General features: G+C 52.1%; 1 protein-coding gene across 1 annotated transcript; it reads left to right on the plus strand.

Annotated features, from left to right (window-relative positions):
* Window positions 1-6541: 6541 nt before the first annotated feature.
* LOC126538347 (uncharacterized) lies at window positions 6542-12127 on the plus strand. The gene is made up of 2 exons (XM_050185203.2): window positions 6542-10615; window positions 11906-12127. The coding sequence occupies exons 1-2, from the start codon at window positions 6542-6544 to the stop codon at window positions 12125-12127; spliced, it is 4296 nt and encodes a 1431-aa protein (XP_050041160.2).
* Window positions 12128-12864: the final 737 nt, after the last annotated feature.

Below are 12864 nucleotides of genomic sequence, written 5' to 3' on the forward strand. Positions count from 1 at the left end.
CGGAAAATCCAGCGGAATACTGCAAAAGGAATTCCACGACAACGTGCGAGTACAAATGCAAAAAGAAGAAAACCTCATCATTGCAAGTACAGCAAACAAGAACTATGCTCAAAACTTAGCCAAGGTCACTAAGATACAGCTTGGAGGCAACATTTACAACGTAAAAACCAACTGTCGTCTACCCGAAGATGTCAGCAAAGGCGTTATCTACGGTATCACGCCTGGGACTTGTAGTGCGGAACTAATGGATGGAATTCGAGTGCCAGCACGCTATACAGTCCTCAACGTCCGCATGCTCGGACAGTCCACGGCGGCGGTCATCTATTTTGAGGGCCCACACGTCCCCTACAGCATCAGTTATCAGAGTGGCGACTACTGATGCAAGCCCTACCGCAAATCAGTTCAGTATTGCTGAACCTGTGGCAACCTCGGACATCGTCAAGACGTTTGCCCAAAACCAACCCCAAATTTCTGCTACAAATGTGGCAAAACAAACCAACCCCCGAACCATGACTGCCATCCCACGTGCAAGATTTGCGGAGAAGGACACGAAACGGCTGGGAAAGAATGCAGAAAAAAGCTCAAGCCCAACCCACCGCCTTACCAAGTAAGACAGCAATGGCAAAACAGGATCCAAGAGCGAGACAGTCGATGGAGCTCCAACCGCGATGAGTTCCCTGAACTAGGCGCTGCCAATGGATGCACCGCCAACTCTAGTGACACCTCCAGTAGCACCGCAAGAACTAGCAGACCCATGTCAAGAGCACGATCAAGATCGCGTTCCCGAAAACGCGTGAATTACGCTGAAGTGGCCGGCAGCTCAGGCAGTGCCAGCGTCGGATCGGCAGAAGCGGTAGCCGTAACAGCCCTCGAGAGCAAGCTACAAAATCAACAGTCTCATAGACAGACTATTTCAAAGATGCAAAGAATACGAACATGGAAGCAAGCAACCATTCACAGCGCTAACCACGGAGGCAGTTGATTCCGCGATCGAAGCTAGAGTTCAAAAGCACCTCCAGGCTTTCGAGGACGTCTTCACAAAGAACATCCTTGCCCTGATTGAAAACTTCACCAAGCCTATCGTCGAGAAGATTGCGACCCTTAACACCCAAGTCACCACCCTCGCAAATCAAGTCGGCACTCTCACAAGCCAGGTTAAGCCCAGGTCAACAATTTCATAGCACACGCGAAGAACAATTATGTCACCAAGTCCTACCTCGACAGCCTTCTCAACACGACCGAGCAGGGTAGAAAGAAGGCTCGCACGAACAGTCGCAATGCCTCCCGCTTGATCTCACCCAACCATGAAGCTGACTGTGAAGCTGAAGTGTCTCATGATGGCGACACCTAAAACCACAACAAAGAGTCCGCAAAATACTCTGCGCATCTGGCAATGGAACTGTCGATCCTTCCGTCCCCGGTATGCAAACCTACAAGAACTCGTCAAATGGACCACCCTGATGTAATTGCCCTACAGGAAACCAATACCCGCAACGTCTGACTTCAAGGATACACCGCTCATGCATAAACTGAACGCACAGCCATCCTTACCAAGAAAACTCTTACAACGCAGCAACACGAAATAGAAGACATCCCCATCGAGCACACCCTAGTGGAGATTATACCAGACAGAAAAACGCAGCAAAGCCTCTTTATCGCCAGCATATACAGCCTTCTTCGTGATCAACTTGCGGAATTCGACCACTTTGTCCGTGAACTCAGGAAACGCACGAAAGGCCATCAAGTTGTCATAATGGGAGATTTCAACGCCCCACATACAGCATGGGCTTATCCAAACACCACCAAGAAGGGAGCGCGAGTGCACGACACTGCTCAGCAACACAGGCTGACACTCTGGAACGGCCCACTGCAGGCCACGAGAGTCGGGAACAGTGTCTCCAGGGACACCAACCCGGACCTTACGTTCACAGCTAACGTCCACTGGGCCGAGTAGAGTCGACTCTCGGAGACGCTCTGAAGCGACCACCACATTATCCAACTTGACATCGCGCACAACCGGAAACCAACCAAGACTGGAGTTGCTCGACTAACAGACTGGAAGTCCTTCAGAGACAACTTCAGCGGCAGCACAACAATCGACGACATCGACCATTGGATCAAGGGCCTTCTCATCACCGCAGAAAACCACACCAAGAGCATCCAGCTAAGCACCAACATCCCCGCAGTCGACCCGCATCTCCTTCATCTCTGGGAGGCCAAAAGAAGTCTCCTGAAGCCTCCTGAAGAGGTGGAAGAGACAAAAGCTCAATAGAAAACTCAAGCAACGAATCGCCCTTCTCACCATACAGGCCCAAGATTACGCGGAGCAACTTAGCAGGCAAAATTGGCACACCTTTTGTGACAGCATACAAGGGACACTCAGCACCAAGAAAACCTGGCATCTCCTACGCGCTCTCTTAGCTACCGATCGCACCAAAACTCAACAGAGGCAAGATCTGCGCAGACTGATCCACAATCATGCTGGATCGGAGCATGATCTCCTTCGTGAGCTTCAGCAAAAACTTAGCAGCGACAAGCCCACTTCATCAGCGAGCGGAAAGACGTACGACGGTGCACCAAACCCAGATCTCGATCGACCATTCACCCAGGCAGAGCTCCACGCAGCATTAGCCAAACTCACTAGAAACACCAGTCCCGGCAAGGACAGAATAACTAATAAGCTCCTACGCAACCTCCCGCAATCTGCCACTACAGCACTGCTACAGTACTACAACGACTGCTGGGAAAAGGGGGACCTACCAGCAGCCTGGAAGCATTCGGAGGTCACCATGATCCCCAAACCCAACAAACCCCTTCTCATCGAAAACCTACGTCCCATTTCTCTCACATCTTGCGTGGGCAAACTCCTCGAGCACATCGTGCACGACCGGTTAACAACATACCTCGAGGACAACGGACACTTGCCGCACACCATGTTCGGATTCCGACAGCATCTGTCCACGCAGGACGTACTCCTGCTCCTCAAAGAAGACTTGCTTGATTACCTCAATCACAGACGCAAATCATCAATCCTGGCAATCTATGTAAAGGGCGCATTCGACAACGTGAGCCACGAAGTCATTCTCCGCAACCTCAAAGATACAGGCTGTGGAGCCCGGACCTATAACTACATCAGCAGCTTTTTGATACACCGAACAGCAACGGTAGGCGTCTGCAACCTCCGCAGCGATGAATTTCGGCTACCCAACAAAGGAACCCCTCAAGGATCAGTTATGTCACCCCTCCTTTTCAATATCGCAATGATGAAGCTACCGAAACAACTGAACGCCATCCCAAACCTATGACATGCCCTTTACGCCGACGACGTCATGCTCTAGACCAAAGCACCTACTACTGGACAACAAGAACGCAATCTACAAGAAGCCGTCGATACTATCGAAAGATACCTCCGACACTGCGGTCTCCAATGCGCACCCGAAAAGTCGGAACTTCTCGTCCTGAGAGCACGGACACGAGGAAGACCACCTAACTATATCGAACCCGATCCTAGCGTCTCGCTCAACAGAACCAAGATCCCTATAGTAGACTCTCTTCGCGTACTCGGACTTCACATCCACAAGGACGGATCAGGGGCGGCCACTCTCCCGCGTCTCCAACGCACACTGTCACAAGTTACGCACCTCGTCAAGAGAATCTCAAACCAAAGAAGCGGACCTAAGGAGCACGACACACTAAGCATAATTCAAGCTCTCCTAACTAGCCGTATCACCTACGGAACTCCCTACTTGACGCTCAAGCCGGCAGAAATCAAGAAACTCAATGTTGTCATTCGAAAGGCAATCAAAGTAGCCTTGACCCTCCCACCCATGGCATCAACGGAGAAACTCCTCAAGCTCGGCTTCCACAATACGTGGGAAGAGCTTGTCGAGGCTCATAAGATCAGCCAACTAGAGCAGCTCAAGCTCACACCGACCGGACGTGCAGTTTCGCGCTACCTCAACTACAGTGAAAGCTTCATTGCAGACACAGACCAGAAAGCAAGAATCCCACCTGCAGTCCGGGACTGTATCAGCGTTGCAAGTATACCGCGCAATATGCATCCAACTTATCATAAGGAGCGTCGGCAAAGCAGAATCCGCGCACTCAGCAAGAAATACGGGAGAGACCCTGATACAAGGTGCACCGATGCTGCCCGGTATATTAAACGAAACGCCTTTGCCCTAAGCGTCACGGATCACCAAGGCAAAGAACTTGCAGCTGTCACCATCCGAGCAAGAGCCTCCGAGACTGCAGAGGAAGCGGCAATCGCTCTGGCAATGACAACATGCCCTGAAGTAGCAGTAATACTAACAGACTCCCAAGCAGCAGCGCGCAACTATCAAAAAGGACGCGTATCAGAAACCGCGCTCAAAATAATAAGAAATCACATCGCACGCGCCCCGCTCCCCGACACCCACATCAACTGGGTCCCAGGCCATCAGGGCATGACAGGAAATGAGGCGGCACACGCCGCTGCCCGCAAGCATACCAGCCGGGCTTTCCTGCCATCCCACACTAGGCCGGCCACCAACGTTGATGACATCAACCTGAAGTACTCGGAGCTTCTGCAACACCACCGACTCAGCAGAAGAACGTACGCTTCACCACACAAGAATCTGAGCAAAGAGGAAGAAGTCATCCTGCCCCGCCTACAGACCAACACCTACGTGCACGGAATAATCATGCACAGACTATCCTACGCAGTACTCGTACACATGCCCCCATTGCAACGTTCCAGACACCCTGCAACATATGGTCCAGGATTGCCCACTGCGTGACAAAGCCGCAGACCCTACCTCACAAGCTCCACAAGACGACTCCAAAGAAAGCCGCCCCATAGAAGCAATAAAAGAGCGCCCCAGTTCACCTCAGATCCATACAACTGAAACGTGAGAGGCCCAGCTTTCCTCCGATGACCTGGACGACCAACGCAGTCTCGTCGCCCGGGCCAAGGAGGCAGCCCAAGCCAGAGGGTTCTTGGAATAAGGAATCCTCCCACCTAGGGTGAACCGGGTTCTGACTCGGTTTACCGTTTCGGAAAATAAAAGTTTCGTTCTCTCTCTCTCTCTCATGGGAAATGGATGCTTGTTCCCGGCGCACTTCCTCGGCTCTTTCCTGGGCTGCCTGAGCACATCTGAAAGCCAAAAAATGTGAAGCGAAAGCGACGTCCACCAAAAGAACGAGCGCAAGTACCGGCAAGTACATCGGGCGAAGCTTGTAGTGACAGCGCTTCAACTTCAAACCTGCTGTTGGTGTTCTGTGCGCATCGCGAATGCACGGCCGGACTTTTCTTTCAAGAGGGGAGCCAGCCTTCGTTACTTTTATTGCTTTCTCTTTCACTGGTCCCCCGCGGACTCCCAGCTGTGCGCGAAAGAAAGGGACAGCTCCCTCCGTTCGGTTCCTGGAAGTGACCCAGTGACGACGCTTCGGGGTGTCGGGTGTTGTTTCCCGGGCCTGGGGGCGGCGACGGGGATGGACACTGCGGTTGGAAAAGCGCGGGACGGGCAGACTCGCCCCACCAGCCCTAGAGACCGGACCACTTTTTTACGGGGCTAAAACTGAACGTTTTGTGTATTTCTAATTTGCTTTTTTGACCTCCTCAGTGTAATTAAAGTTTGTTTTAAATGTTCAACTGCGTTCGACCCGTTATCTAGCTGGACAGCGGACGCTTTGATCCCGTCAAGTGCGATCCGCGAGGCCAGCATAGTAAAAAAGTGAAGTCGACTGCCATCGGCCGCCAACTCAAAGCCCGCTGCAGTGGAATACGTCGCACGGCAAGACCTTCGGTTTGACCATGACATCCGCCTACTGCAAGGACATGGCATCGCCTACAAGTTGAGCAGCTGACGGCACACAGGGCAACGACAAGGTGGGCTCGTTTCAAATTTCATCGCGCAGTTTAGCAGGCTTCACCACATACGTCCGCTTTGAGTGAGATACGTCGTGAAGCACGCACGCCAAAATGGATCAGGACAAGCTGACGCCTGAAACGTCTCAAGTTATGACAGGAGAGCATGAAGCTTCTACGGCAAACATTCGATCCCATAGAGCAACTACGTTTTCTATGAAAGCTAAAGAAACGTATGAAACGAGCCGCGAAGAGCACTGCCGGAGAATAGACGCTGCCTGGAGGAACGTGGAGACAGCTATTTTCAAAGTGTCATGTGCAAAAGAGGAAGACGTTAACAACGCCGCAACGCAGCTTCGCGCAAGCTATGAGCGCTACGAGCACGTCGCCGCCAGATACGCTACCTTCCTCGCCAAAACGAGCAGATCTGAAGCCCAGCAGGAATTAGAACTTCAGAAAGCAATCGACGCAGATCGTTATGTGACTGTGAGCGACAAATTACGTGAGGCGACAGAACGAGAACGCGACCGCTTACAAGAGGTAATGTCGCAGCATTCTCTATCGGCCCACTCAAGCGTTTCTTCGAGGTCACGACGATCGGGCTCGTCAACAATCAGCCTAGCCGCCGTACAAGCACGCGCACAAGCTGAAGCCGTCCGGGCCAGAGCAGAGTTTGGTTGCAGAGAGGCCGCTATGCGTATCGAGAAGGCAAGGATTGAGGCTGAATTGGATATTTTGCAGCATGAAAAAGAAGCGGCAGCTGCAAACGCACAGGCGAATGCGCTCGAGGCAGCCGTGGAGCAGGATGGCGGGGAGAGCATGCGCACGCTCCCTCCTGTGGACCGAACGCTGCAGACTAGTTGTTATATCGATGAGCAGCAAGCCCTACGCAACTCTGCGCTTGTGTTAACTGAGGTGGCTGTCACCAACTCTAGCGGTGACGTAAACAATGCTCACACGGCGCCGGGTGCCCACACAGCTGCGTATAATTCAATGTGTCTGCGAGCTGATGAACGGCCACCTGACTACCATGCTGCCCCTAACAACCCACGTTATAAGCATGCTGGAGCTACGAGTCGTCCTATGGACTTACGAGCTGATCCGCAGCCGCCTGTGTACGCCCCGGCACACAACAGTTCAAGCTCCGAGCTAGCCGGTGTGCTTAAATTCCTGTGCCGCAAAAATCTTGTTTCAAGCGGTCTTATCAAGTTTGATGATCGACCTGAGAACTTTCATGCTTGGAAATCATCGTTCAAGGGTGTTGTCAGAGATCTAGGTCTTTCTGCCCAAGAAGAGCTAGACCTTCTCATCAAATGGCTTGGCCCTGAATCGTCACGTCAGGCTCGGAGGTTGAAATCAGTGCATGTCGATGACTTTTCAACCGGCTTGAACGTTGTGTGGAAACGGCTCGACGACGTCTTCGGGCGCCCTGAGGCAATTGAGGATGCACTACTGAAGCGGCTGGAAGACTTCCCGAAGATATCTTACCGGGAAAATACCAGACTCCAGGAACTTGGCGACCTCCTGCTAGAACTCGAGGCTGCGAAAACTGACCCGTATCTTGCCGGTCTTGGCTATTTGGATACCGCAAGAGGGGTCAACAATATTGTCTCGAAGTTGCCATCTGGACTTCAAGAAAATTGGATGTCGGCGGGGTCGAAATACAAGAAAGATCACGACACTGCATTCCCACCCTTTTCTTTCTTTAGCGAATTTGTTAGAGATCAGGCCAGCATGAGGAACGACCCGAGTTTCATCTTGCATCCACAAGATGCCTCGTCTGAATTAAATCAAAGGAAGGAAGACAATGCTACCAAGACCACGCGGCAAAGATCATCTGTATCAGCGAGAAAAACAGAAGTGGATCCTGCTTCTGCCAAGATTAATCAATATGCCACTGCTAACCAACAGCAACCTGAATCGAAGGACTTGAAGAGGTGGTGTCCATATCACAAGAAACCTCACCCTTTGGAAAGGTGTCGCGCCTTCCGTGACAAAACCTTGGAAGAGCGGCAATCTTTCATAAAGAAGCAAGGGATCTGCCTACGATGCTGCTCATCCAAGAACCACATGCAGTGGCAATGTCAGGCAGTTGTGATATGCCTCATATGCGACAGCGCCGACCACGCCACAGCGCTTCACCCAGCATCACCAACCTCAGAGCCGTCAAGGGCTAGTGGGTCTGATGACAGTACCATAGATGACTCAGAAAAAAGAGTCACATCTAGGCGTACTGAAGTGGCAAACGCTGGCAACAGCACAAAGTCGTGTGCTAAAATCTGCCTTGTAGAGGTGACCCATGAGACTCAGCCTGAGAAGACAGTCAGAGCGTACGCGATTCTTGACGATCAGAGTAATCGCTCGTTGGTTAGGCCAGAACTCCTCAACGATTTCGGAGTGAAGGGGACACCTACGCAATACACGCTCCGCACTTGCTCCGGCAGTACAGAAGTGGTTGGAAGAGTCGCTCATGGTTTTTTCGTGCAGAGCATTTCAGGCGAAATTAAGTTCCCTCTTGCGCCTCTCCTCGAGTGCAAGGCAATTCCAGAAAACAGAGATGAAATTCCAACGCCTGACGCTGCAAAGCACTACCCGCACTTGAAGTCTGTAGCAAATCGCATTCCGCCTCTTGAGGAGGCTGGAATACTGCTCCTCCTTGGCCGGGACATCCTAAGAGCTCACAAGGTTCGTCAGACAATCAACGGACCCCACGACGCGCCGTATGCTCAGAAGCTCGACCTCGGATGGGTCATTGTCGGCGACGTTTGCGTTGGTCGAACGCGGAAAACGGGCAGCGTCAACGTGTTTAAGACCCATGTGCTGGACAGTGGGCGACCATCTCTTTTTGAGCCGTGCCAAAGACATTTCTTTGTTAGGGAGGCGCCGATCCTCTACTCTGCGGATAAGGTCTCAAAAGATTTACGATTGGCAGCAACATTGGATGACACCCTGGCCCCGAATCTTTTCGAGACAACAGAACTTGACAACCAGCGTGCTCTCTCCATGGAAGACAAGACATTCCTCGAGATAATGAATAGTGAATTCACCCATGACAAATTAAACAATTGGGTCGCCCCTCTCCCCTTTCGCACACCGAGAAGTCGGCTTCCGAACAACAGAGAACAAGCTCTGTCTCGTCTGCTCTCGCTACGGCGTACCCTGCGAAAAAATCCTGAAACAAGGGAACGTTTTGTGAACTTCATGAACGAGCTATTCATCAAGGGTCATGCAGAGGAAGCTCCACCACTTCACGTGGACGAAGAATGTTGGTACCTGCCCATATTCAGCGTTCACCACCCCCAGAAGCCTGATCAAATCCGAGTCGTATTTGACTCCAGCGCTCAGTATGAAGGGGTATCTCTGAACAACGTTCTCCTGACCGGCCCTGACCTGACGAATAACCTTGTGGGGATCTTGATACGCTTCCGGCAAGAACCAGTTGCGGTTACAGCGGACGTCCAGCAAATGTTCTACAGTTTCATGGTTCGCGAGGACCATCAGAACTACCTGAGGTTCCTCTGGTTTAAGGGCAACGATATCTCCAGAGAAATCATAGAGTGCCGAATGAAGGTTCACGTTTTCGGCAACAGCCCATCGCCAGCTGTTTCAACGTATGGCCTTCGACGGACTGCCCAACAAGCTGCCCCACGATTTGGTGAAGATGCCAGGAAGTTCGTTGACAGAGATTTCTACGTCGATGATGCGCTTAAGTCTCTTCCGAGCGAAGAAGATGCCATTAGTCTGCTGCAAAGAACGCAGAAAATGCTTGCAACAGCTAACATAAGGCTGCACAAGATAGCTTCGAATAAGCAGAATGTGCTGAATGCATTTCCTCGAGAGGACCACGCCCAAGGACTGAAGAACCTCGACTTCGGCACAGACGCGTCGCTTACGCAGAGAAGTCTCGGTCTACTGTGGGACATAGGCGACGACAGCTTCGTCTTCAGGGCTCCTCGTCAGGACAGGCCATATACGCGGCGAGGAGTGCTGTCGACCGTCAACAGCCTTTACGATCTACTAGGGTTTGTGGCTCCAATAACGGTTCAAGGCAAGGACCTTCTCCGTGACCTCGTAACGAAGGGTTATGACTGGGACACGCCGCTTTCGGACGAGAAGAAGCAGAGATGGGACGAGTGGAAGAACACTCTCCAGACACTACAGCACCTTCACGTGCGAAGAACGTATGCGCCAGTCTCGACGCTTGAAGCCGAACGTAGGGACATTCATGTATTTTCAGACGCGTCCACAAGGGCCGTCGCAGCGGTGGCATACCTACGCGTGACTGACAAGCAAGGAAACAGACACGTCGGATTTGTCATGGGAAAGGCCAAACTTGCTCCACAACCAGAACACACCATCCCAAGGCTTGAGTTGTGTGCAGCAGTGCTTGCTGCAGAGATGACCGATTCTATACTACGAGAATTGGACTTCCAGCCGAACTCGGTCACGTTCTACACGGATAGCAAAGTGGTCTTGGGTTACATATACAACGAAACAAGAAGGTTCTACGTGTATGTGGCCAACAGGGTGCAGCGGATACGTAGCAGCACGCAACCTGAACAATGGAAATACGTTCACACTGACGAAAATCCTGCAGACCACGCCACTAGAGCGATTCCAGCGGCACAGCTTAAGAGCACGAACTGGTTGTCCGGACCTGATTTTCTCTCACGACGAGAAGAGGAAGCACGGTCGTCGAGCTTCATCCTCCTAAATCCTGACGAAGACAAAGAAATACGCCCTGAAGTCTGCACTCTGGCGACGGAGGTGAGCAAGCGACAGCGACTCGGAGCGGAACGCTTTCGTAGGCTCTCGAACTGGAAATCTCTCACTCGTGCTGTAGCAAGTCTGATCCAGGTTGCCCATCGAGCAAAGAACGCATCACAGGGAGAGGTAGCTCCCGTTGAGGCGCTCTCCAAAGCCAGGCTCGTCATCATTCGCGCAGTACAGCAGGACGCATTTTATGAAGAGATATGCTGTATCCAGAGAGGAGAGCAGGTTCACAAGACAAGCTCGCTTCGAAGGCTTGACCCATTCTTAGACGCCAACGGCTTGATCCGCGTCGGCGGCCGCTTGAACAGAAGCGACCTTCCAGACGATGAGAAACACCCTCTCTTATTGCCGGGTCGGCACCATGTGGCGACGCTTCTCGTGCGCCACCACCATGAATGCGTGCAACACCAGGGCCGACACTTCACAGAAGGAGCCGTACGAGCTGCTGGGTATTGGATCGTCGGAGGTAAAAGGTGCATCTCATCTGTGCTGCAAGCATGCATTTCATGCAAGAAGCTGCGAGGGCGCTTTCACGACCAGAAGATGGCTGACCTTCCGGCAGACCGAATCAGCACAGATCCTCCTTTCACGAATGTTGGAATCGATGTTTTCGGTCCCTGGATGATTGCCTCTCGCCGAACGAGAGGTGGTGTTGCAAACAGCAAACGCTGGGCAGTTATGTTCACTTGCTTAGGCATTCGCGCAGTGCACATTGAGCTGATCGAATCAATGGATACGTCGAGTTTCATTAATGCCTTGCGAAGGTTCCTAGCCGTGCGAGGGCCCATCAAGCTAATACGCTCTGACTGCGGGACCAATTTTATCGGAGCTTGCAGAGAACTTGGAATCAGCGCAGAGGGCATTCATCGCTCACAAATAGGCAGGTTCCTCAGCGGAAACGGCTGCAAATGGATATTCAATCCACCGCACGCGTCCCATATGGGTGGTGCGTGGGAGCGGATGATCGGCATTGCACGCCGCATTCTTGACTCAATGCTCATGCAGTCACGTCATCAACGACTCACGCATGACATTCTCGCAACTTTTTTGGCAGAAGTTGCGGCCATCATTAATGCCAGGCCCATAACTCCTACTTCGTCTGACCCCGAAGATCCCACAATCCTAACTCCGGCGACACTCTTAACCCAAAAACACGGAAGCGCATCTGTAACAACTGGGCAGTTAGATACAAGCAACCTCTACAAACGGCATTGGCGTCTCGTGCAAAACCTGGCTGACGAGTTCTGGAAGCGCTGGCGCACAACGTATGTCACTACTTTGCAGCAACGCCGAAAATGGCAAGCAGCAAAACCCAACCTCAAAGAAGGCGACGTCGTTCTACTTAGGGCTAAAGAAGCAACCCGCAACGACTGGCCCGTTGGAGTGATTACACGAAGCCTGCCCAGCGCAGATGGAAGGGTGCGCAAGGTCGAGCTGAAAACAGCCAAAGACGGGGTTGTGAAAACATTCTTCCGACCAACAACAGAAGTCGTGCGTTTGCTGTGACCGTGATATAGTGGTGGCGTCTTAACAACGAAAGACACCAGACGGGGAGTGTTCTGTGCGCATCGCGAATGCACGGCCGGACTTTTCTTTCAAGAGGGGAGCCAGCCTTCGTTACTTTTATTGCTTTCTCTTTCACTGGCCCCCCGCGGACTCCCAGCTGTGCGCGAAAGAAAGGGACCGCTCCCTCCGTTCGGTTCCTGGAAGTGACCCAGTGACGACGCTTCGGGGTGTCGGGTGTTGTTTCCCGGGCCTGGGGGCGGCGACGGGGATGGAAACTGCGGTTGGAAAAGCGCGGGACGGGCAGACTCGCCCCACCAGCCCTAGAGACCGGACCACTTTTTTACGGGGCTAAAACTGAACGTTTTGTGTATTTCTAATTTGCTTTTTTGACCTCCTCAGTGTAATTAAAGTTTGTTTTAAATGTTCAACTGCGTTCGACCCGTTATCTAGCTGGACAGCGGACGCTTTGATCCCGTCAAGTGCGATCCGCGAGGCCAGCATAGTTGGGCTTGGAAGAAGGAACTTATGAAATATGCGGGGGCTACACACTTTGTGCTCAACGAGCTCACGAACGTGACACTGCCTTCTGCGCTCTGGAAGTTCGAAACTGTTGAGTACGACGTAACACAGAAGCGATGTGGAGCATTTTATATGAGGCAACTGGTAACCGGGCATCTGCGAGTAATGAAAACTGTTGTGCTTGAAGAGGATGGTACTTACTGGCATAAACGGCTACA

The sequence above is a fragment of the Dermacentor andersoni genome, chromosome 4, assembly GCF_023375885.2.
Source record: "Dermacentor andersoni chromosome 4, qqDerAnde1_hic_scaffold, whole genome shotgun sequence".
Lineage (NCBI taxonomy): Eukaryota > Metazoa > Arthropoda > Arachnida > Ixodida > Ixodidae > Dermacentor > Dermacentor andersoni.